We start from the raw sequence: 24,145 nt of genomic DNA, 5'->3' as shown, positions 1-24,145 counted from the left end.
TTTGCTTTTAATTTTTTTAAAAAATGAAAAGTAAGTCCTACCAACGGCCAGGCTGACGCCCCAACGCCTCGGGGAAGGGCCGCTGGCCGAGCCGGGGGGTGGAGGCCTCCGTTCTCGCGGAGCGGCCGCGTTTGACCCTCCGCCCCACCGTCCGACACCTCCCTCCTTTCACATCGAGCGTTGCTAGGAGACGAGAGGCGAGAGGAGGGCGGGGTGGGAGAGGAAGAAGCAGCTGCCCCCCCTCCCCCTCACGCCCCGCCCCGCGGCGTCTGGCTCGTGCTATTGGCCTTCCCCGTGGGCTGCGGCTCTTCCCCTTCCTGGGCGGGGCGCCGGAGCCTCTAACTCCCGCCTTGGTAACCTTCAGAGCGGCGTGAGGATGGCGGAGGCGGGGTCAGGAGGGAGGGAGGAGCAAGCAGCGGCAGCCGACGCGACGACGGCAGCGGAGGGAGCGCGAGCGCGTGACGTCGGGGGCGTGGCTTCTCCGGCGTAGTAGCCGCCGCCGCCGCCGCCGCGGGCGTGAGGTGGGGCCAAGAGGCGAGCCCGGAGCTCCGAGGGAGAAGGAGCCAGCGAGCGGGGTCGGCCTGGCTCGGGAGTCGCCGCTGCTGCCGCCGCCGCCGCGGTCATGTTTCCTCTCAAGCCCCCCAAGGCCACCTTCAAGTCCTACCTCTTGCCTCAGGTAAGGCGCGCGCGCCCGGGCGGCGGCGGTTCCCCCTCCGAAGTCACTTTGGGTCTGAGGTGCGAGGAAGCCCCTTTCGGAGCTCCGGCTTGAGCTGGAGGGAGCCGCCGCCCTCGCCCTCGCCCTCCCGCCGCTGCTGCGCGCTGGGCTGCCCCGCCAGTCTGGGGCAGGAGCGAGGGGCCCCCTAATAGAACAGCGCAGCCCTTGTGTCTTGCGGGGGGGGGTCCTAAGCGGATGACGGACCGTCTGCAAATCCAAGAAATAACAGCGATGATAATAGGAAGCCTAGATTCATGCATGCGCGTGTTTCGATGTCGTCGCTCGCCCTGGGACCTTAGAGTGGAGGATGGGAAATAAATAATAATAAGTGCAATTCTCACTGAGTTCAGTGGGACTTCTTTCAGTGGGTATCATGATTTGGTTTGGTTTTTTACAGCTGAAGTCACCCGCTCCTGTCTGTGCTTGGTGGGACTTGAGGAAACACTGAGTAATGCACAAGTTTAATAATAATAATAATTAGTAATAATAATAAACTTAATATTGCAGAAGTTGCTTAGCTAAACATCTGCACTCTGAAATGTAGCAGGTGGAAGAGGCTCCAGTGCAGCAGCATTCTCTGCACGTATGGAAGCTTCCTTGGCAGCAAGTCAACTCCATGGGGCTGATTTCTGGGGAAACATGTCCTGGAGCAGGGCTGTCACCTTGCAGTCCTAATGCATTACTTTGCAATGAGCCCTCTTCCTTCCTTTCCCTTAGTGCAACTTAACTTTTCAGGAAAGAGTGTCTAGGAAACCAGCTTGCAGTCTTGTGGGATTGACTTTTGCGTTAACGTGTTTAGAATTGCTTTCTTATGCCCTGGTAAAGAATGCTATCCTACACATACCTCTTCTTGGAATAAGCCCCATTGGGGTTTGAGTCTGCATAGGCATGCATAGAATGGCAGTGTGTGAGGCATGCAGTTTGTTTTACTGTTTCCTCAGAAGCAAGCTCCATTGTGTTCAGTCTGTGTGGGCTTGTTTGTTAATAGCCTGAAGGATCAAAGTACAGTGGTACCTCGGTTTACAAACTTAATCCGTTCCAGAAGTCCATTCTTAAACTGAAACCATTCTTAAACCAAGGCACGCTTTCCCTGATGAGGCCTCCCGCTGCCGGTGCCCTTCCACCGTTCGGATTCCGTTCTTAGAGGTAAAGTTCTCAAACCAAGACACTATTTGCGGTTTTGCAGAGTTCGTAAACCAAATAGTTCTTAAACTGGATTGTTCTTAAACCGAAGTACCACTGTATCACAGTCCCACTTTCCCATAAAGTGGGCTGTGGAGATTCTAAGAACAATTGTGCTAATTGTGCTGAAATATATACAGAGCTTGATGGAAAACTCTTATTTCAAGCAATACAGTACTAAAATCATGCCAAATTTGGAAGAAAAATAGGATTGTTGGTTCTGTATCATCCCCATGAAAGTGACAGAATAACACATTCCTTAAAACTCACAGCTAACTTCTTTCTTTTCTGTAAAGCTCCAATTTTCTCCTGTAGTTAGTGTAATGGGACAGCAGCCAAATGGCTCCTTAAACCAAGGTTACAGTCGCCAAAATGGAATGTCTAGTTGCAATTTTTGAGCAGGACGGCTCTAAAGTCTTGTTTTTAAAATAATGCACTGGTTGTGCTTGATTATCAGTTAAACATCTGGCTAGTTCAGGTGACAACCTTGAACTAGGTTAAGAGCTGAAAGAAGAAAAATCACTTTATCCAGGGACAGTCCACATATATTCCCACCTCTTTTTCTTAATGGTGACAATCCCATTCACAATGTAAGAATATTCTTCACAACTTTGAGCAGGGCCGTGGGGTGGGGTAAGTGAAGACAAGCTACAACAATTGACTATAATGTTGTTCACTGCTCTTGCTCAGGCTTTACAGAAAAAGCATTTTGGTTCATGAAATTCATTCTGATTGTGCATGTAAAATATAATGGATAGAATTCTACAGGATATGGTGTGAAAATAGTCAAGATCCAATGATCCCTAGACATGCACCTCCATATGGTAGAGATGTCAGGTGCCATCCTGGCACCCTGGCATCTTCACTCGGTTGCAAGTGGCCGATAGCCAGGTGCAAAATGCACCTGGTGTCTGGCTAATTTTGAGCACTGACAAGGAGCCAACAGTTGCAGGGTGAAGGTCAGGCAGACTGAAGCTCAGAATGAACACAGACTTTAATCTTTGAGAATTCTTGGAAAAGAAGTGATGTCCCTGCAGACTGGAGGTGTTGTCCCTATCTTCAAAAGGGCGGGGGGAGACCCAGTAACTATTGACTAGTGAGCTTGACATCAATTCCAGGAAAGGTTTATAAACGACTTGAATGAAGGAATTGAGGGGATGTTCATCAAATTTTCAGATGACATCAAATTGGGATGGGGGAGCTAATGCCACAGAAGACAGAATCAGGATTCAGAATGACCCTAACAGATTGGAGAGGTGACACTAACAAAATAAATTTCAGTAGGAACAAATGTCAGGTTCAGCTCTTGGGCAGGAAGAACCAGCTGCGCAAATATAAGATGGGAGACACCTGTCTTGTTAGTAGTACATGTGAAAAGTATCTAGGGGTCTTGGTGGACTGCAGTGTAATGCAGCAGCAAAAAAGCTAATGCTGTTCTAGACTGCATAAACAGAATGATAGTGTCCAGAACAAGGTAAGTAATAGTACCACTCTATTCTGCCTTGGTCAGACCACACCTGGAATACTGTGTCCAATTCTGGGCACCACAATTTAAGAAGGATATTGACAAGCTCAAACATGTGCAGAGGAGGGTGACCAAGATAATCAAGGGTCTGGAAACTAAGCCATATGAGGACAGCTTGAAGGAGCTGGGTGTGTTTAGCCTGGAAAAGAGGAGACTGAGAGGAGATATGAAAGCCGTCTTCAGATATCTCAAGGGCTGTCACATGGAAGTGGGAACAAGCTTGTTTTCTTCTGCTCTGGAGGGTAGGGCCCAAACCAATGACTTAAAGTTGCAAGAAAGGAGATTCCAACTAAATCTATGGGGGGGGGAATTCTGTTAGTTAAGAGCTGTTGGACATTGGAACAGTCTCCCTCAGAAAGTGGTGGACTCTCCTTCCTTGGAAGTTTTTAAGCAGAGGTTGGATGGCCATCTGTCATGGATGCTTTAGCTGAGATTCCTGCATTGCAGGAGGTTGGACTGGATGATCCTTGGGGTACCTTGCAACTCTACACTTTGTCACCTCTTTTTGTGTATAATCATAGAATCATAGAGTTGGAAGAGACCACAAGGGCCATCGAGTCCAACCCCCTGCCAAGCAGGAAACACCATCAGAGCACTCCTGACATATGGTTGTCAAGCCTCTGCTTAAAGACCTCCAAAGAAGGAGACTCCACCACACTCCTTGGCAGCAAATTCCACTGTCGAACAGCTCTTACTGTCAGGAAGTTCTTCCTAATGCTTAGGTGGAATCTTCTTTCTTGTAGTTTGGATCCATTGCTCCGTGTCCGCTTCTCTGGAGCAGCAGAAAACAACCTTTCTCCCTCCTCTATGTGACATCCTTTTATAATGCCTCTTTGCATACTTCCCTTTCCCCATTATTTGGCAACTAGTTTAAATATGTGGCCTTCTTATATACTTGGCAAAATTTGTATTTCAGTGAAATAGAGTTGTCTGGCTCTCCTCAGACTATCCCTGCTTTTAAATGTCCAGTTCATAACTTGAAGGAATGGCTAATATGTTTATAGGGATTACTTTAATCACCTTTTTATCATTAGACATTCTTTGCTGTTAGCAACTACTTGCTGTTAATAGCTCAACAGGTACACAGTTTTATATCACAGTATCTTGAAGTTGAATAAAACCTGCACCTGTTAAGTGCTGAAGGCACAAACTCTAGCAAGACAAAAAATATCAACCCTGGAGCTACTTTAAATTGCCTTCAAAGTACAACAATTTGAGTATAACATTGCTTGTATCTTGTATTTCTTACTTATTTTTAAATTTAGCTGTTCGTTAAATGAACTTCAGCCTGGACACTGAGATCCAGCTCTGAAGTGAGAGGTGAGGTTACATTGAACCAGGCAGAAGGCTTTTTTGGTAGTCGCTCCCGTCTTCCCACTAGATGTCAAACAGATAAACAGCTATGTGATTTTTAAAAGACATCTGAAAGCAGCCCTGTTCAGGGAAGTCTTTAGTGTGATGTTGTGCTTTTACTATTTTTTTGTTGGGAGGGGCTGGGGCAACCCAGTCAGATTGGCTGCTGCATAATAATAATAATAGTAATAATAGTAATTATTATTATTATTATTATTATTATTATTATTATTATTATTATTATTATCTTATTTTCTTATTTTCTTATTTTCTTATTTTTATTATTATATAAAAAACTAGCCTGATTTTTTTTCTTTTTAAAATTCCTGTTTGAAGGATTAAAGTTAAAATGCTACTTGATTCATGTTACTGAGAGATCTGAGGTTAATTTTTTTGGTACATCTAACTGATACAGCCAATTTAAACTGTATTTTAAACAGGAGCTTTTTGGCAAATGTGAAATACCCTGCTTTCAAAACTGATTTGCCATTAAACTTAAAAGTTGACTTCCTGAAGCAAAAAGGTGTTGGTTAGTGAAATTAAAGGGCTGGGAGAAGTTACTATTTTTTCACTGTGACATCAGATAAATTGGTGAGTAAAGAGAGACACCTTGGAGTGGGGGTTGCTCATTTTTAAATAGGGTGAGTCCTGTTTCATACATGCATGGATGGACACAACCAGAAAATGAATGGAAAAAGAAAAGCTGACACACATGTCTGTCAAACCTGCTTACCTACTTTCCCACCCTTAGGAGTGAACAAAAGTCTTCAACAGGGAGGGGATGTTACCTCCCTTGCTTCTACCACATAGAGAGGGCCCTGGCAGTGTGCTTCATCTGCCTCTGTCTCATGAGTTCTGTTGCATCAGACAAAAGGCCAATGTAGTTCAACTTAGTTCAACCAGATGATCTGGGAAGCGCGGCCCCCCCCCCCCAGAGCATGAAGGCAATAGCCCCCTTTTTCTATTGTTTCCCCGCAAATGGCATTCAGTTGCATGCTGCCTCTGAATTGTATGGTACACATAGCAATGACATTCGCTGGAACTCACTCTCATGATGCCATCTCTTCTTGGCAGATGATAGATCTTGTGGAATATTGTTTCTAATTTTGCACCATGTGACAACACCATGTTGCTGTGGCAGATCTTCTGATGAAAACTCTCCCCTGATATCACAAAAAATTGAATTCTGCCAATTACCCATTCCTGGATCAAGGTTAACCATCGTAATTACTTAAAAAAAATATCTGTGTCCCACTTCTTGACATAAAGCTTCTTCTTTTCTCTATCGTGTTGCTAATCAAAATGATTTATTTTCCTTTTGGCCAAGCACAATTGAAATGCATTTGCTTAGATTTTTACTCAGTTTTGGAATTAAGCTTTTTTTAAAGATAGATTTTTAAAATCCTTGTAAGAACTGTGGAAGAAAATGCAAAGAAATAGAACATGTGACTAAAAACAGCATGCCAAAAAATCCCAGTAAAAGTGAGGCTGTTCCAAAGGGCTTATACCCTCTTCTTATGCCTGAGAAAGTTTTTTTAAATCTTCATGTCATGCTTTATGCTGCAGCAAGGTGTCCAGGAGGGTTTCTCACAGTTGCAGCATGTGCAGTTGCACATGCAAAGTTGATAAGACTTCCCATATTAACCCACTTGCATAGAAGCCAGTTGTTCTGATACTGCAGATAGTTGCCAGCCTTGTTGAAAGCATAATGTTTATACAGCAGTGGTCATGCACTGTATTTGCTACAGACAGTTATGTCTGTGCCATAACAGTCTCAAATTGAGAGCTAAGGGCGGCTACCTATGTTTCTTTTATCTTTCTTTAATATCCTCTCTCCTTCTCTTCATTTGCTGTCTCTCTTGGTCCTTTTCTTTTCTTCTTTCTGCACACACACACACACACACACACAGCACGAGCGAGAGCTATGGGTTAGGTTAGAATATGTATTTCAGGCTAGGCTTCTACAAGCAGTTTAGATTAGTTCAAGTATATTACATCTCTCTTTTATCACTATTGTGTTTCAGACTGAAGACAAGATAGCACCGGAGCCTAGACTTAAAAAATTGGAGCCAGTTCTTTTGCCAGGTAAGCATTCTATCTGTTGCAGTGTTTTGGGGCCCATATGGGTATATGCAGGAACATGTTTGTCAATCTTTAAGATGCCTCTTCCTAATTCTGAAATCTGATCCTGTTCTACTCGGTGTTAGAAACTGGGGTAAAAAGGCTATTTGCCCCAACCTGAGCACTAAAATAGTATGTCTAGTTGCATTTTTTTAAAATTCAGCAATACTTTTTATTTGTTTGTTTTATTCATTCAATCATTCATTCAGCCTTTATTGGCATAATTTAGACAATAAAATCATAAGAGAGAGAAATCATGCATGAAACATTGGTAATCCAGATATACTAAACATATAAGACATATAAAAGACTCAGTAGCCACCATAAAGTAAAATCAAGTAGTTTTAAATTTGACGTTAAAAATCTTGGCTAAATATCCTGAATAATGTTGAAGAGAGGGCAACCCAAAATTATATGGTATATTGTATCTGGTGTATTCATACCACAAGAGCAAAGTCTATTCTGGAAGGGTATTTTTTGGAACGTTCCAGACAGTACAAATGAGGGGGGAGGTGTTTGAATGGGTTAACAAAAAAAGCTTTATGATACAAAGGGGTATCTAAATTATAAAAGTAGTTGGGTATCTTTCCATGACAAGGCTGCAAACCTACGTAAGCAGATGTGCATACAGAGGGCTGAATAGGATAGTCTTTGAAATTCATGATCTAACAGCCTCTGCTTAATGAGAGAGCAAATATGTAACTCATCCAGTAAGAGGAGAGAATCTATTGCAATCCCTATTTGTTTTAGTTTAAAGGTAATTGCAGAAAACATGTAAAATTATGTGAATCTCTCAATAAATAAGTTAGGCTTTCAGAGTTTGTACTAAAATGAATTTTTAACCACATTTACCGTATTTTTCGCACCATAGGACGCTCCGTCCCATAGGACGCACCTAGTTTTTTGGGGGGGAAATAAAGGAAAAAAAATTTCCCTTTATTTCCCCCCCAAAAGCAGGTCAGGGAAACCAAACCAGGTCGAGGAACAGCGGGATGGTGGCGCTGCGCCTCCCTGCTGTCCCCCGAGCTTGTGGGGCTGGCTGATGTCTGCCTGGCGCGCGGGGCGCTCTGCTTCAGCGGGCCCCACCCGCCAGGCAGCAGGCTGCTATCCGCAGCGTGGGGAGCCCTGCGGGGAACTCCTGCAGGGCTCCCCACGCTGCGGATGTCTGCCCGGCGCGAGGGGCGCTCTGATTCAGGGCACCCTGCCCACCGGGCGGCAGGCTGCTATCTGCAGTTTGGGGAGCCTTGCGGGGAACTCCTGCCGGGCGCTCTGCTTTCAGGGCGCCCGACACTCCGGGAAGCAGGCTGCTATCCGCAGCCTAGACAGCCCTGCGGGACCTCCCGCAGGGCTGCCTGGGCTGTGGATGTGTTCCCGAAGCGCCGGGCGCTCTGCTTTCAGGGCGCCCGACGCTCCGGGAAGCAGGCTACTATCCGCAGCCTAGACACGGCTAGCGGAGCGCTGCGGTAATCCCGAAGCTTGGGGCGTGCGGAGCTCAGCGCGCCCCAAGCTTCTGGGTGCCGGCAAGGTCTCCGCTAGCTTTGGGAGAGCCGCGCGGCTCTCCCACGGCTAGCAGAGCACTGCGCTAATCCCGAAGCTTGGGGCGTGCGGAGCTCAGCGTGCCCCAAGCTTCTGGGTGCCGGCAAGGTCTCCGCTAGACACCCAGAAGCTTGGGGCGCGCTGAGCTCCGCACACCCCAAGCTTCGGGATTAGTGCAGCGCTCCGCTAGCCGTGTCTAGGCTGCGGATAGTAGCCTGCTTCCCGGAGCGGCTAGCGGATAGCTTCCTGAAGCCTGGAGAGCGAGAGGGGTCGGTGCGCTTCAGCAAAAGCCTGCATTTGCTCCATAGGACGCGCACACATTTTCCCTTGCTTTTTAGGAGGGAAAAAGTGTGTCCTATGGTGCGAAAAATACAGTAAAAGTCATGACTCAACCTCTAGATTTTAAGAGATGCTGATCTAGCTCAGTACATATTGTTAAAAGAAGGATGCCTTAATACCCTCAACTTTGCTATTAAAGTCTGTTATCCATAAAGGCAGAAACTGATCAATCAATCAATCTTTATTGTGGTCAAAGACCAGACAGCAAAATTAACAGCAGCAATGTGCGCTTCATCAGCATCAAGTGGCGGATGTAATTAAAAATTCCCTATAAACTTATTTATGTTAAAAAATAACACTCCTTCAACTGAAATCTGTGTTCCAAAGTTTAAAATCAGTGCTCATTCGTCAGCCATCACTGTCACCACACTATCTTGTCCTTGTTGCCATAAAACAGAATTTTGTGACAGGCCTGGTGATATTCAGATAGTTGTCGGCAAGAAAGTATTTAATATAGGTTTCTTCAGAGCGGCCAGGTAATTTTCTTAATAATGGCAAAATTAGCTCTCTTCAGGTATCATGATACAAAGGGCAGTATAGAAGAACATGCACAATGGTTTCAATCTCATCAGAGTTGCATTGGCATAATCTTTGTTCAGTTGGGATGCTGTGATATCTGCTTTCTAATAATGCTGAAGGGAGAACGTTAAAATGGGCTCTGGAAAATGCCCAATGATGTTTAGGGTTGTCCAGGGCACTTAAGTGGGGACGTGGGTGGCGCTGTGGGTTAAACCACTGAGCCTAGGACTTGCTGATCAGAAGGTTGGCGGTTCAAATCCCCGCAACAGGGTGAGCTCCTGCTGCTCGGTCCCTGCTCCTGCCCACCTAGCAGTTCGAAAGCACTTCAGGGTGCAAGTAGATAAATAGGTACCGCTCCGGCGGGAAGGTAAACGACGTTTCCGTGCGCTGCTCTGGTTTGCCAGAAGTGGCTTAGTCATGCTGGCCACATGACCCGGAAGCTGTACGCCGGCTCCCTCGGCCAATAAAGCGAGATGAGTTCCGCAACCCCAGAGTCGGTCACGACTGGACCTAATGGTCAGGGGTCCCTTTATCTTTTAGGGCACTTAAGTAATTTGCTGGGTGTGATTTTTGAGGTTCATGTAAGGATTTATAAATTTTAGAGGACTGGTTAAGATCATTTTGGTATTCTATATCCCAGATTTGTTCTTTAATTATACCGTATTTTTCGCTCCATAAGACACACTTTTTTCCTCCTAAAAAGTAAGGGAAAATGTCTGTGCATCTTATGGAGCGAATGCACTGGCAGCAGAGGGATCCCTTGGCTACAGCTGCAGTCGCGAGCTGAGGGATGCCTCCGTAGGCAGAGCCATGGCTCCCATCAGTCGCTCGCTGTGAAGCCAGCAGAGCAAGAGCCGCTGCGCAGCTATTGCTCTTGCTCTGCTGGCTTCTCAGCACAGCGGGATGGGGGACAGAAGGGGCTCTGTGTAAGGGCTCCCTTCTGTCCCTCATCCCGCTTTGCTGGGAAGCCAACAGAGCAAGAGGCACTGCACAGTTATCGCTCTTGCTCTCTTGGCTTCACTCTAGGATTCCTTTTCAGTTCCAGCAGTTCATTGGTTAAAAAAACAGATATCAGCCCTAAGAGCCCTGCCCACCCCTACACGTGCATGTGCCTTCCGACCCCACTGTACTTGGAATGGAGGCATGTGTCCCATGAGCCAGTGCAGGGTGCATTTGCTTGGAAGTAAGCCCCACACAAGATAATGATGCACAAAAATAAGCATATTGAATGGGACTGCTTGGGGGGGTCCCTCCCACCCCCAGCATTAAGAAAGAAAGGAGAGGTGAAGGGTAGGTGGCAAGCCAAGAAGGGCGGAGGGGATGAGGAGGAGAAAAATAGATCAACCTTTTCCCTAAAAAGCAAACTGGGAAGTGGGGTGTGGATGAAGGCTGCCTCCTTGGTCTCTTCCCACCCTACATTTTTAACAGTTGCTCTCACGTGGAGTAGATGAATATTTATTTCCCAGAAGGCTCACTGTGAAGCTCCACTTTTTCTCCAGTCCTGTAACTTAATGTGAGATTAAGCAATAACTGATTGCCACACTTGGGTGCTGATGAAGCAAGTGATGAAGCTTGCCTCCAAGCATGGATTTTCCTTTTTACTTGGGCTTTAGGGTGAAGAGAGCTCAGCATCCAGCACTTGAGTAATGGTCCGTGTTTGTTGCTCATGTATTGTGTGGGAAGGGGCCAGAAATTCATGGTAGAGCACCTGTATGCAAATGGTCCCAGGTTCAATCTGCAGAAAGGGCTGGAAATGCATCCTTTCTGAAACTGTAGCGAGCAGCTGCCTGTCGTTCTGAACAATCCTGAACTAGATGGACCAGTAGTCTGCTTCAGTTGAAGGCAGCTTCCTATGATGTTGTTCCTATGTTGTCTGTACAGCACCAGTGACATGCACTCAGTCCAGGACCGCCACTGAATTGTCTAAAACTCTGTATAAAACATGTAACTATTAAATCTGTAAAAGATAACTGGCAGTGCCCCATCTGTGGGTGTAGTAATCTAAAGTAACTATGGTTTCTTAATTTGACTAATTATGTGCTGAACTTTGGTTTACGGCCCAATGGGTCTTTCTTTTATCGGTCAGAAGCACAGAGAGATGCTGGCTTGTCCTGCACACAGCTCAACTGCATTCTACCATAGTCGTTGCAGAAAGCTTAGTTTTCCACACTTCATGATTTATTGGTATTTGAGATTTCTCCACACTTTGCAACAGACTTGCTGTTTCAACCTACTTGCAGGGTAGGAATAGTTGCCGGGTCATGAACTGCAGAGAACATAAATAAATATCATACAGGAGGCAGCACACTGCCCCCCCCCCCGCCCCCCGGGAGCTGCTCCCAGATTATTTAAGCATACATTGCAAACAGATAAAGCAACCCCCTCTGTTAGCTTACAAGCTTAAAAGTGCCTCAGATCTAAGTTATCAGAATTCAGTTTTCCAGTTAAAATAACAGCATAACTTTCGGTGTGTGTTTTCACTGAAGCTTTGACCCATGGAATATTTTTGTGAAACATTCTAAAACTGCAAGCAACATGGGAGGCAGTTGCTGATGTGGGCTGAAGAATGAGTCATTATTGAGGCCAGCTGATTCTGCAAAGGACAGTCTGACTAAAGAGGAATTAGAATGTCACATCAGAAAATAGAGAATTTAAGTGTGGGGGGACTGAAGATTGATATACTGTTAGGATATATAGTGAATATTTTGCATTCTCTGTATAGTCGGAGTGCGTCCAGAGTACAACAGTATCTTACTTCCCTGTTAGAGGAGAAAAAAGGAGCTACACCTCTGTGTGATAGTTCTCTATCCTGTTGAATGCAGCCGCAACAGGGGTAGGGGAACGTCCAGCTTGTGGGCATGTAACATTGGCCCTCCATGAATCCCAGATTGGCCTGTTAGGCCCTTCCCTGTTGGAGTATGGCACGTTCTCCCCCCCCCCTTACGGGCAGTGCAACTTACCTTGCTCCAGGATCTTGAAGGAGTGTGCAGTGAAACCAGCTCCAGTGGAGGAGAAAAATTCAATTTTAGCAGAGGTTTCACTGCAAACCCCTTTGTGTTCCTAGAGCAAAGCCTCCTTGAGGCTTCGGAAAGCTGTCTGGAAAAATGCTGGCTCCCTTGGCCCGAAGCGAAATGAGCTCTGCAACCCCATAGTCACCTTTGGTTCAGGGGTCATTTACCTTTTACCTTTACAGGCAACAAGCAATTTACTTGTGTCCAATTGACTTGCAACTCTGCACACAAACATTGCGGTGACACAGAAATGGCCAGAAAAGGGTGCAGAACAGTGGCTGTGTGGAGCGGAGCATGCAGTTACCCAGAATGCAACACCCATACAAATCAGGGGTTGCCTGTAATGTCAAGTGCTTGGTGGGTGGGTGAATTTTTCAAATTTGGCCCAGAAGGGGTCGGTCAGATATAACTGGCCCACCACACCCGAGGTTCACGTTTCATTTTTGTCTGTACTAAAAGGAGTATCATAGCAATGAGGAAGGTTTTTAATGCTTAAGCCCCATTTTCTCCTCACTTTCCAGACAGCAAATTAATACAGTGTAAGTTTGGGATTTCCCTCCAGTTGTAGGAAGTACCATATTTTTCGCTCTATAAGACGCACCAGACCATAAGACGCACCTAGTTTTTGGAGGAGGAAAACAAGAAAAAAAATATTCTGAATCTCAGAAGCCAGAACAACAAGAGGGATCACTGCGCAGTGAAAGCAGCGCTCCCTCTTGCTGTTCTGGCTTCTGGGATAGCTGCACAGCTTGCATTCACTCCATAAGACGCACACACATTTCCCCTTACTTTTTAGGAGGGAAAAGGTGAGTCTTATAGAGCAAAAAATACGAGACTTGATTAAAAAATTATGAGACTTAATTGGTCATCGTTAGTAGGAGCTTACCCTCCAGTGAGTTGATATTGCTGACAGCATAGAAGTGAAATAGGCATATTGACTGTGACTTGTAACAGCACAGGTTTCTATTGAATTCTGCAGAAATTTAGGGTGGCATTTCCATGGGAAAGCTATTGCTAAAGTCCTAACAAATTTTGGCCAAAAAGAGGCCTCAGTTATTTTTCATGTTTCATCTTTCACAATCAGTGTACAGAATGCATAGTTAACCAGCTAATTCAGGATGCAGGCAGGTAGCATTTTTCCCTGCTAGATCTTCTAATTTCGTCCTAGCTACATTCCATTACTTATTCTATGCTTAGTTCTCTATCTCTAAATCAGAATATTTGAACAATAAACTTCGTTAACTTTCTATCTATGAACGTTCTGAAATTTGCCCATTTTATCAGAACTCTGCAGCTGTCCTAACATCTTGAAAAGATGTAAACTCTGCTGCTGACACACTTCAGCAAGTTTAGTTGCATCCTGCTTGCTTGTATTACTGTTCTGATCAGAAATGAGTTAGTCACTGTCCCTATTTAACATGCTCTGTTCTCCTACCCCCAAAGAGGTAATGTAATTGGCCAGAACCAACTGATGTATGTAGTTTAGTTAATTGGTTTAGAATGTCTTGATAGGCAACATTTTGTAAATTTAGATAACAAATGTTCATCTCTTGTTACCCTTTCTTCGCACACTCTTCTTCCTTCTGTTGTGTGGGTGGGTTCAACGAAATGTCCTTTATTTACTGTTCTCTCACCCCTCTTTTCTTCCCACATTGTCAAGATGGTAGTGCTAGATTCATAACAACAGTGTGGATTTCTGTATGTTAAACACTGAACCCCAAAACATGAAATTTTAAGCCAAGTTGGAGTTGTACTGCTGTAAGTTTTTGGTAGTGTTTTTGTGGGTTGTATGTTTTTTAAAAGCACAGATTTAGAACGTTCTCTCTTTTTATATTCCTTTCCCATCAGTTGCTAGATGCATCATCAAACACAAATCACAGTATTCTAGAAGTATGTATACAGTTGAGTTATGCTATATTTTCAACCACCCCAAACCTCAGGAAACCTGGTTTGTGTGATGCTATTTTTTTTAAAAAAATTATAATAAAAATGTGTTGGTCATAAATGCTAGATGGTACACTTGCATTTAAAGGAGAGTTTAATTTCGGAAGCATTGGTATGGCATGTGTCTAGTTCTATATGAAGCACTAAAATAATTTTTTACATTTGTGGTTCAGTGCAGGAAGTTCAGTGACTGCTTTGGTTGTTCTGAGTTAGGAATGATTCATGTGCTAACATTCTACCCTTTATGTTTAAAACTTTTATGCAGGCTCTGTTAGAGGAGGTTGCATTTACGCATAAATGAGTAAAATTATAGGTAAGAGCTATCATCTCTAAACTAAGCTTAAAGGTAAAGGTAAAGGTACCCCTGCCCGTACGGGCCAGTCTTGACAGACTCTGGGGTTGTGCGCCCATCTCATTTAAGAGGCCAGGGGCCAGCACTGTCCGGAGACACTTCCGGGTCACGTGGCCAGCGTGACAAAGCTGCATCTGGCAAGCCAGCGCAGCACACGGAAACGCCGTTTACCTTCCCGCCAGTAAGCGGTCCCTATTTATCTACTTGCACCCGGGGGTGCTTTCGAACTGCTAGGTTGGCAGGCGCTGGGACCGAGCAGCGGGAGCGCACCCCGCCACGGGGATTCGAACCGCCGACCTTTCGATCGGCAATCCCTAGGCGCTGAGGCTTTTACCCACAGCGCCACCCGTGTCCCATAAACTAAGCTTGGACTAGTACAAATCACTGAATTATCTGAGGACTAGTACAAATCACTGAATTATCTGAGAATACCCATGTTCCTATTTAATGTATACTTGATATAACTCGTTTTTATAGACATATGGAAGATACCCATAACAAAAGTTTTGACTGAAACTGAACCCATTTTCAGATTATTGTGGTTCTTTTCCTTTGTCTACTATTAAATCTGTGAACCTCTTTCTTCAATCAGATGAGAGGATTCATACATATTTTATGCAACTAATTGTGGCCTGGATTTGGAACTGAGTGTAATGCACAAGAGGTTCTTTGTGCATATTTATAGTGGAGATCCTGACCTTAAATGACATGCAGATGATGGTTGGTTAATTTACAAGTGCTTGGAAAGGTGCATTTGTTCTCATCTGAGCCAATGAATGGTCAATAGCAGACCAGGTTGGGATACCAGTTAGTGTATGCCATGGTTTGCTTCTTTGGTTGTGCTGGAACAAGCTCTTACTTGGCACAACCAAATGTAGATCAAAGCTTTAGGAGACAAGGAGTTAAAGGACATGCTCAGGGCAACAAAGAAGATCATGAAAACCATGAACGGTGTGTGTAATAGCGAGCCTTCTGGGGCTTTGAACTGGTTTTCTGAGTGGACATTTTAGAAAATGATTATTACTCTTACAATTTCATGAGTTTATATCATGTGTATATTTGGCTAATAAAACAATCTGTGGCCTTTTAAACTGTGTGGGGGGGTATTGTTTTTGTTTATTACTATGCTATGTATTTTTGGGTTTTATGTTGTAAATTGCGCTGTGATCCTAGGATGAAGGGTGGTATAGAAATTTAATAAATAAATAAAATATCCCACATTTCTCCCAGGTTGGAATTCAAGGTGGCTTCCAACATTTTAAAGTAGTATTATCAGATACAAAGTTTTTTTTATTTAAAAAAAAATATTTATTAAATTTTCCAATTTTTTAAACAAACAAAAAAGAACAAACAAAAAAAACTAAAAAAAACATATAGTTCATAAAACATACTTTTCAATAACAAATTTCTCAGACCTCCTCATACCTCCCCTTCTTGTATTCCATTTAAAATTATTTGTTCAGCAAATCCTTCACTTAAAGCATTACAGCTTATAATATCACCTTATTTTCCAAACCCTTTTTCCCCCCCATCTATGTTCCTTTATATCATTACAGCTAGAAACCACTCAATTTCAATCCAACACCATTCCACTTTCCTTAATTTTGCAATATTTCTGTAAATAGTCCTTAAATTTTTTCCAATCTTCTTCTGCCGACTCTTCTCCCTGGTCACGGATTCTGCTCGTCATCTCTGCCAGTCCCATACAGTCAATCAGTTTCATCTGCCATTCTTCCAGAGTGGGTAGATCTTGCGTCTTCCAATACTTTGCAATGAGTATTCTTGCCGCTGTTGTAGCATACATGAAAAAAGTTCTGTCCTTCTTTGGCACCACTTGGCCGGCCATGCCCAAGAGAAAGGCCTCTGGTTTCTTCAAGAAGGTATATTTAAATACCTTTTTCAATTCATTATATATCATTTCCCAGAAAGCCTTAATCCTGGGACACGTTTTTATTTATTTTTAAAAACTAGTTAAAAACAGTAGTTAAAATACATCAAGACCCATTAGAAAAACAGTTTGTTCTGATAGCCAAGTGATCAGCATCGTCTGCAGCAGGAAGGTCTTAGCTTGCCGGCAGGATAACAAACTTTGAGCCAATTTAATCTCTCTTGGGAGGGAATCCCACACTATGGGAGCTGCTAAGAAAAGGCTGCTGACTTGTTTTGATCCATTAGGGGGATGAGGGAAGATGAAAGGTTGGGGAGTGGGGAGCCTTTTGGGTGCCTCATTGGGGTATGGCATTATAACTTCAAGGTAGGGGTTTGCTTTATGTACGTCTTCTGGTTTGTTGTGTGTTGTGGGAAATGATTGACTTATCTGGGGCAGCGATCAACATTGCATAATATTAAAAAGTAATTTCTGTGACCAATCTGAAAAGCCCTGCTCTTTTGCTCATTCTTTTCACTTCCATCATAATCACTTCTCTCTCATTCCTGTAAAATTTAAGTCATCATATCAAGAGATCCTACTGAACAATGTAAACTGTTACTCTTTCTACAATGTCCAAATACTTTGGTTTCCATTCTTAATTATAAAATTGCCTCATTCTGAGCCTAGCCCATGTAATCTGCCATTAGTGTCAGCATCTTAAGTATTAATTCACAGGGAAGGATATTGAATAAAATCTGAACAGGTGGCAACAGTTAAGATAACAGCATGCAATTACTTCTAGATCTCTTGTGGGACCACTAACACATTGTAAGAGCTCATGAAAATTCCCTTAAAGGTTTGTCAAAAAGTACTTCATGAGTTTACAAACAGAATCTCACCAGAATGCAGTTTTTTCCCTTTTGAACTTTAAAATAGCTACTGAGCAAGCTGAACAGAAGATTCATTTAAACATGGATTAGAGGAAATTTACATATAAATGCTTGGTGCATGCTAATAAACCCATTCTGTTTTAATATTCCACTCTTCAGTAAGAACTTATGTGACTGAAAATGCTGTGAGACCATAATCAGGTCAGAACGCAAATTTATTCAAGGTTTTTTTCAGTTTAATATACTAGTTTGCTCTCTGGGTACAGTGCATGTGTAAACCATTATATGGTTGAGAACTACATCCATCTAAATATGCTATAAGCTGCTGCTGCTGCTGTACCATAAGTGCACCAGTTGCTGGGAGAAATTGTGAGAGTTTTCCCTAGAGAAGTCCTGTGTCCTAGGTAAGACTGAATGATTTGCTGGGATGATGTGCTGGAAGTTCCTACTTCAAGTCACTTCACTTCATGGGTGGCCTTAGCAAACCACTATTTCTGATCCTCACTGCTTTTTTGCCCGCCCTCCCCCAAGCTACAACTGTCTTGTGGCAGTAATGGTATACAGGTTGATATATTCTGGATTATTTTATTTGATGTTTTAATGTGTTGTAAACCACTTTGAGATGGTTTTCTTTAAAATATTGAGCAATATAGAAATGATGATGATGATAAATAATGTAAATGCCACCACAGAAAGAGTGCCTCGACATTCCGTTGTGGTGACAGCAACCTAGGTTTAAGGTGCCATTTGGAGATAAGCTTATGTATCTGCGTTTCTGATCGTGGCAGGAAGGCATCATAGGGCCCCCCTCCAATTCAATACTACAACTTCTTATTTTTCCACGTGCCTATATCCTTTCCCCAGAATATATCCTAGGACATTTCCCATGTCAGCTGAGTGCTTGCATTGGTGCTGGATTCCTAAAATGTACTGGAACAAATGAGCTTTTACATCAGAAATGACCCAATTGTAGAAATGTGCAGTAAAAAAAAATTCTTAGTCAAAGATTTTGAAGTTTTACAGCAAACATAAGCACGTGTTTAAAAGCACAGATACTGCTAATATGACAAGCAATATGGTACCCACCCTTCAGCCTAAAAGAAAATCTTGCCCAGCTTTCAGAAAGACAAGCCATGTTCAGGATGCAGCTGTTGAGTTTTGCTCCTACTTGACTTTCTTGGTTGCATTTCTCTTTGATACTTAGATGACTTCCTTCCTGTTTTTGTCACATTAAGTAGACTTATTACATTACAATGCTTTTGGTACCAGTTAATTTTGCTGGCAATTTGCTCAACAAAACCTAAACACAGAACCCTAAAACATCAGAATACAATGCAACATAGACATGGGGAAAGGGATCTCCAACAAACAGTTGACGATCAGGTGTGTTTTTTTAAAGGTGTCCCATTCAGTCATTCGTAGTACAGTATTTACGTGGCTTCAGTGCTCACTATGTGAAGTAACTTTCAGTGTTATGTCTTTCTGTTTAATAAACGATAAGCTTTCATGCTATTCTTCTATTAGCTGTTAACATGTTGAGAAGGCATAGGATTTATATATCTGTAGTTTACTCTTCAATTTCAAGCCCAAGAGCACACGACAGGTGCCAGGTTCTTCATCTGGCTTTGCCATATTTGCACTACATCTGGGGACCTTGTTCAGCAAATTCCTCCCATCTGTACAAGTTGCTATGTTCAGTTCAGCAGGTGACTTTATTCTATTTCAAACGAGAGAGAGAGAGAGAGAGAGAGAGAGAGAGAGGTAGTATATATTGAAAATACCAGATTGAAATAAAAACAAACAAACCTTAACTGTGGACAACATAAAATAAATCTTGATTGAGGTGGAAGCCCAAGTGTTGGGGCTGGTTTCTGGAACTAAAATCATACTCTCTGCTTTTTCTTCTGGCCTCCCCCCATCCCTCCCCATCTTTTTATAGCATGCTGTTGCATAGTGATATTTCCTGTTTTAGCATTTTATGCTGCCTCACTTCAGAAAAAGACAGTGCTCACTTTCATACAGTGAACTGAGGATAAGCTATGTATAAGATAATTGCAAGTTGACATTAGAGCAAGATGCCAGCTAGCAAAGTGTTCATGGGTGTACTTTAAACAGAATCTTTTAATGAAATCAAATTGTTGCATGTGTTTTCTGAAAGTATTTGAAATGTAACTCAAATTTGAGAGAATGTAATTTGGATGTAATCCTCTGGCTGGATTGGTGAGCATGTCTCTGTGAATGTCTTCACAGTAATGTGGTGGGTGGGTTGTTTTCTAGTTTCTTGGCACTCGTCTCTTGTTTCTGCTCTTTGGCTATTCAAGTCACACACAAGTGACTGTCGTTCTGCCCTCAGAACAGCTTATGCCATGGAAAAGGAAAGTGAAGGAAACTGCACTGTTGCTCACTTTAAACATTATAGAGAGCAAATACCAGCTTTGCTGCTTACCTTTCCCTAGTGAAGCCAAACTCCTGAACTGTATTATTTGGCAAATAAATAAAGTTGGTGGGGTTTTTTGAGTGGTTATTGCAAGTCAATTTATTGCTTGCTGGATCATGCAGGTTTGGGATGGGAGAGTAGGACAAGAAGTGACCTATGTTCTTTCTACCTTTTTGGCCTTGCTGGTTGAATAGAAGATCAAACATCTTCCCCCAGCCTTGCAAATAAGGATGGAGGATGACCATACTCCCCTGTCCAGTCCCTTATTGTCATTTTCTGTTGGGGGGGCATAGACACAAAAGCCATTTTTCTTTAGTCTGGCAGCAAGCAATGCAGAGTACTTTTCACTGCCACCTCTGCATACTCTGCTGTGGTCTTGTGGTTGTATCTGTCAGTATATTTCTAAACAAATCTGATGATCTCTTCTTTGAAATTGAAGTCTGCAGATCTGGATTAATTAACCCAGTAAAAGTGGTGTGACTGTCTAGAGGGATGGAATGATCCAAGGGTTGAAAGGCTTTATAGAATGACCTAAGAGGAACAGTGTTGTGAAAGGAATAGGAACTCTCCTCTTCTTTTTTATTAGCTATTGTAAACAGCCATTGAAAGATGATGTATATATTTAAATAAATTTTATATCATGATGAGGATGCAGTTTAAAATATTTGGAGGGCTCTTGGTGTATAGAAGAGAAAAATAGTTTTTAGTAACTGGAGATGAACATCTTGAAATTCAGATTTTGCATTGGATTGAGGTGGGGAACCTGTGGCCTTTCAGGTGTTGCTGGACTCCATTTCCCATCATCCCTGACGATTGAACACGTTGACTGGGGCTGATAGTAGCTGGAGACCAACATCTGGAAGACCACAGGTTCCCCCATGCCTGTGTAAAGATACTTGGGTATCATGAAGCTTTTTATTCTCCAGATTGGGATTACTTGATTAATAGGTTCTATTTAGTAATTCTTTATGACCCAAGCAATACATACATTGAAGTAAAGCTTAAGCTTCTCACAAAGGAGATTCAGTATTTGCTTCACAACTAATTCCCCCTCCCCCAAAAGAATTACTTCGTAAAATCACAGATTCATGGGTGTGAATTTTCTCCTTGCAGGTTGCTGTGATTAAGACATTGAGTGAATCTTCTTTTAATCTGCTTTCCCCCCCTTTTTAAAGGTGAAATTGTGGTGAATGAAGTGAACTTTGTGAGGAAATGCATTGCAACAAATACAAGTCAGTATGATTTGTGGGGAAAGCTGGTTTGCAGCAACTTCAAGATATCCTTCATTACAGATGATCCTTTGCCACTTCAGGTTGGTTTCTATGCCTATTGAGTTCCATAATACAATTGCCCTTGGCTGACAAGAGGACCCAAGAGACAGACATCCATGACCTCCTGCTTAGATTGTCTGCTGTAGCAGGACTCATCTGTAGCCAGCGCAATTGCAATCCTGAGTCCATACATGTTTCAGGAGTAGGCCTTTTAATTTCCCGAACCATTCCAGGTTCCTTATCTTGAACCAAGCTGAATACCTTGGCTCAGAATTACCTGCATTTGCTGGGAGGGGTGTGTAGGCAGGGAGAAGCAGCAGAATAGCCACACATAGGTCTACTGGGCTCCTCCTGATGTTAGCTACCATATGTTCTCCTCGATTCTTCATTCAGCCCTAATGTGCCAGATTTTGAATGCTTAATATTACATTGCTTACCCTGACCCCAGTGTGTTAAAGCGGATAGAGTGTTGAATTTGCATGGAGACCAAGGTTCATATTGGCTTCCAACGGTAAATCTTGCTAAGTGGTCTGGAACAAGTTGCAATTGCTTGGCCTAACCTACCCCACAGGGCTTCTGTGATGGGAAACTGTGAGTAAAAATATGATAAATGAGTGACCTCAAGGAGTACCCTCACATCCATCCTCTTCTTACTGGCCACTGCCAGCTCATGCCAAAACTGTTGGTGATGCACTTTCCTTGACTTGTCTGCAGCTGCTTTAATGGACAGAAAGTTGTGGGTTCCACAACAAACATGGAATTGCAGCACATCTCTGAATTACTTGGCTGTCATTTTAATGGCCTCGGCAGTGTGCAATACCAGGGAAAGACAAGGCTGAAGCAGATGGATCTGCTTCCTAGTACTGGGCACTTCCCTTGGTGGCTTTGCACATTCACTGAGAGCTAGGTAGCCCATTGATACCCAGATTCAGGTGGATAGCCATGTTGATCTGTCATAGCCATAATAAATAACAAGATTGATACTCAGGCATACTTGGCTTCTTTAGATAGCTCGGCTTAGAAGCTGGAGAACAGGGACCTGGCCTGGCAATGAGGGGTGGTGTTGGTTGAGAGATGGGCCACTTCTCGTTCCTGACCTTGATGAAGAATGCTTCTGCTCTGATAATAATAAAGATTAATGTATCTAACATAAGAAGAGCCCTTCTGGTTTACTTAAAAGGCCTCTCTGTAGGCCAGGTTATAGAAGTCTTACTTACCAGGTGAAGCGGCCTTGGAGGGGAAGAGCCAGAGTGCCAGTGGTCCCAACTCTTACTGTGTACTATGTGCTCAGCATCTTAAGAGAGGCACACCCTCTCTGTTTTTTAAAAGAAAAGATAAATAATTGCTAAAGCATCAGTTCTTTCCCACACTCTTTGAATTTGAAAATCCAATCCAAATAACTTTATTGCACTAGCCATTGGCCATGACAAATCTGAATAAAAATTATGAGAGTGCTATTGAAGAATTAGAAATGGTGCAAAACCAATTTCTCAATTTGAAAATCGGTGCAAAACAAAGTGCCTGGAATGAAAATAAATTTGATATAACTTGCCATGCACTTCAGCAACAATGGTTCCCATTCATCAGCTCTTGTGTGCACTGGGGCTTCCTGATTTTCTTACATGAGGAGATAGATGTATGGTGTGTACAAAGTGGGGAATCGCCACATGTGCAAAGAGCATTTTCCTAGAAGAGAACAGCAAGCCCGAGCTTTGATCGTAATTTACATTGATTATTTTGCAAATGTAGTCTTGTTTTGTTTATAAACTTAAAAGTAGACACTGGAGTTTGATAATGATGCAGGTCCTGCTGATTTGCCTACTTGCGTGTTGAAATTTTAGCGGGGAATGTTATTGTCATACATCTAGATTATTGTTTTAGTTTACAAGAAAATAGGAATAGTTTGGAATGAAATTCCAAAGGTACACAACAATATGATCAGTGCATTATGAATTAAAGTTCTTTTAGGGCACTCCAAATAGTAAACATATCTAGCATAATACAGTGGTACCTCGGGTTACATACACTTCAGGTTACAGACTTCGCTAACCCAGAAATAGTACCTCAGGTTAAGAACTGTTCTTCAGGATGAGAACAGAAATCGTGCCCCGGCGGTGCGGCAGCAGCGGGAGGCCCCATTAGCTAAAGTGGTGCTTCAGGTTAAGAACAGTTTCAGGTTAAGAACGGACCTCCAGAACGAATTAAGTACTTAACCCGAGGTACCAAAGTACTATCAAAACAGTTGCACAGTATAAGTTAAAACTAGTATTAAAATATCAATAAAAGAAGGAAAGAGACAGCAGATATCTTACCAAATGCTGAAAATACTTATATGGACATTAAAAATATACAAATAAGAACTAGACCAAATGAAATTTAAAAACTGCCAGATGATAGTAATGAGATACTGCCCTTAAAAAGCACACCACCATGTTCTTTGGTGCAGGTTAATTCTGTGTCCAGGGCAGCTGTCTACCAGCTCCACTTGGTATGACGGCTAAGACCCTACCTACCTGCACCCTGTCTTGCTAGAGTGGTACTTGCTCTGGGGCTACCTTTGAAGGTGACTTGGAAACTACAACTGCTCCAGAATGCAGCAGCTAGACTGGGAGGGCTGCCAGGACCATATAATGCTGATCCTAAAGGCATGAGCACAATTCAAAGTGTTAATGCTGACCTTTAAAGCCCTAAACAGCCCCTGCCCTGTATACCTGAAGGAGCGTTTCCACCCCCATCATTCAGCCTGGACACTGAGGTCCAGCTTTGAGGGCCTTCTGGCCCACTGCAAAAAGTGAAGTTACAGCGAACCAGGCAGAGGGTCTTCTCAGTTGTGGTGTCCACCCTGTGAAACACCCTCCCACCAGATGCCAAGGAGATAAACAACTCGATGACTTTTAGAAGACATCTGAAGGCAGCCCTGTACAGGGAAGTTTTTAATATTTGATGTTTTATTGTGTTTTTAATATTTTGTTGGGAGCTGCTGCTACTACTACTGATTACTGCCCCTCCTTTGGTTTCTCTAATGAAGTTTGCAGGAGAATATTTTTAGCTTAATGTTACACTGAGTGGTGATAAAATAT

At 43.1% G+C, this 24,145-nt stretch overlaps 1 protein-coding gene across 2 annotated transcripts in view; it reads left to right on the top strand.

Annotated features, from left to right (window-relative positions):
- Nucleotides 1-474: 474 nt before the first annotated feature.
- MTMR10 (myotubularin related protein 10) overlaps nt 475-24,145 on the top strand; it is a 52,025-nt gene continuing 28,354 nt past the window's right edge. Inside the window, exons 1-3 of one of the 2 annotated variants that reach the window (XM_053364501.1) lie at nt 475-676; nt 6,800-6,860; nt 20,970-21,106. In XM_053364501.1, the coding sequence (XP_053220476.1) occupies nt 623-676; nt 6,800-6,860; nt 20,970-21,106 (252 nt within the window). In that variant the 5' untranslated portion in view covers nt 475-622. The remainder of the gene's footprint in view (nt 677-6,799; nt 6,861-20,969; nt 21,107-24,145) is intronic. The other variant, XM_053364502.1, reaches the window with a different exon arrangement.

Source organism: Podarcis raffonei, chromosome 14, assembly GCF_027172205.1.
Source record: "Podarcis raffonei isolate rPodRaf1 chromosome 14, rPodRaf1.pri, whole genome shotgun sequence".
Classification (NCBI taxonomy): Eukaryota; Metazoa; Chordata; class Lepidosauria; order Squamata; family Lacertidae; genus Podarcis; species Podarcis raffonei.
The sequence above is the reverse complement of the archived record's forward strand: the minus strand, read 5'-3'. Positions and strand labels throughout refer to the sequence as shown.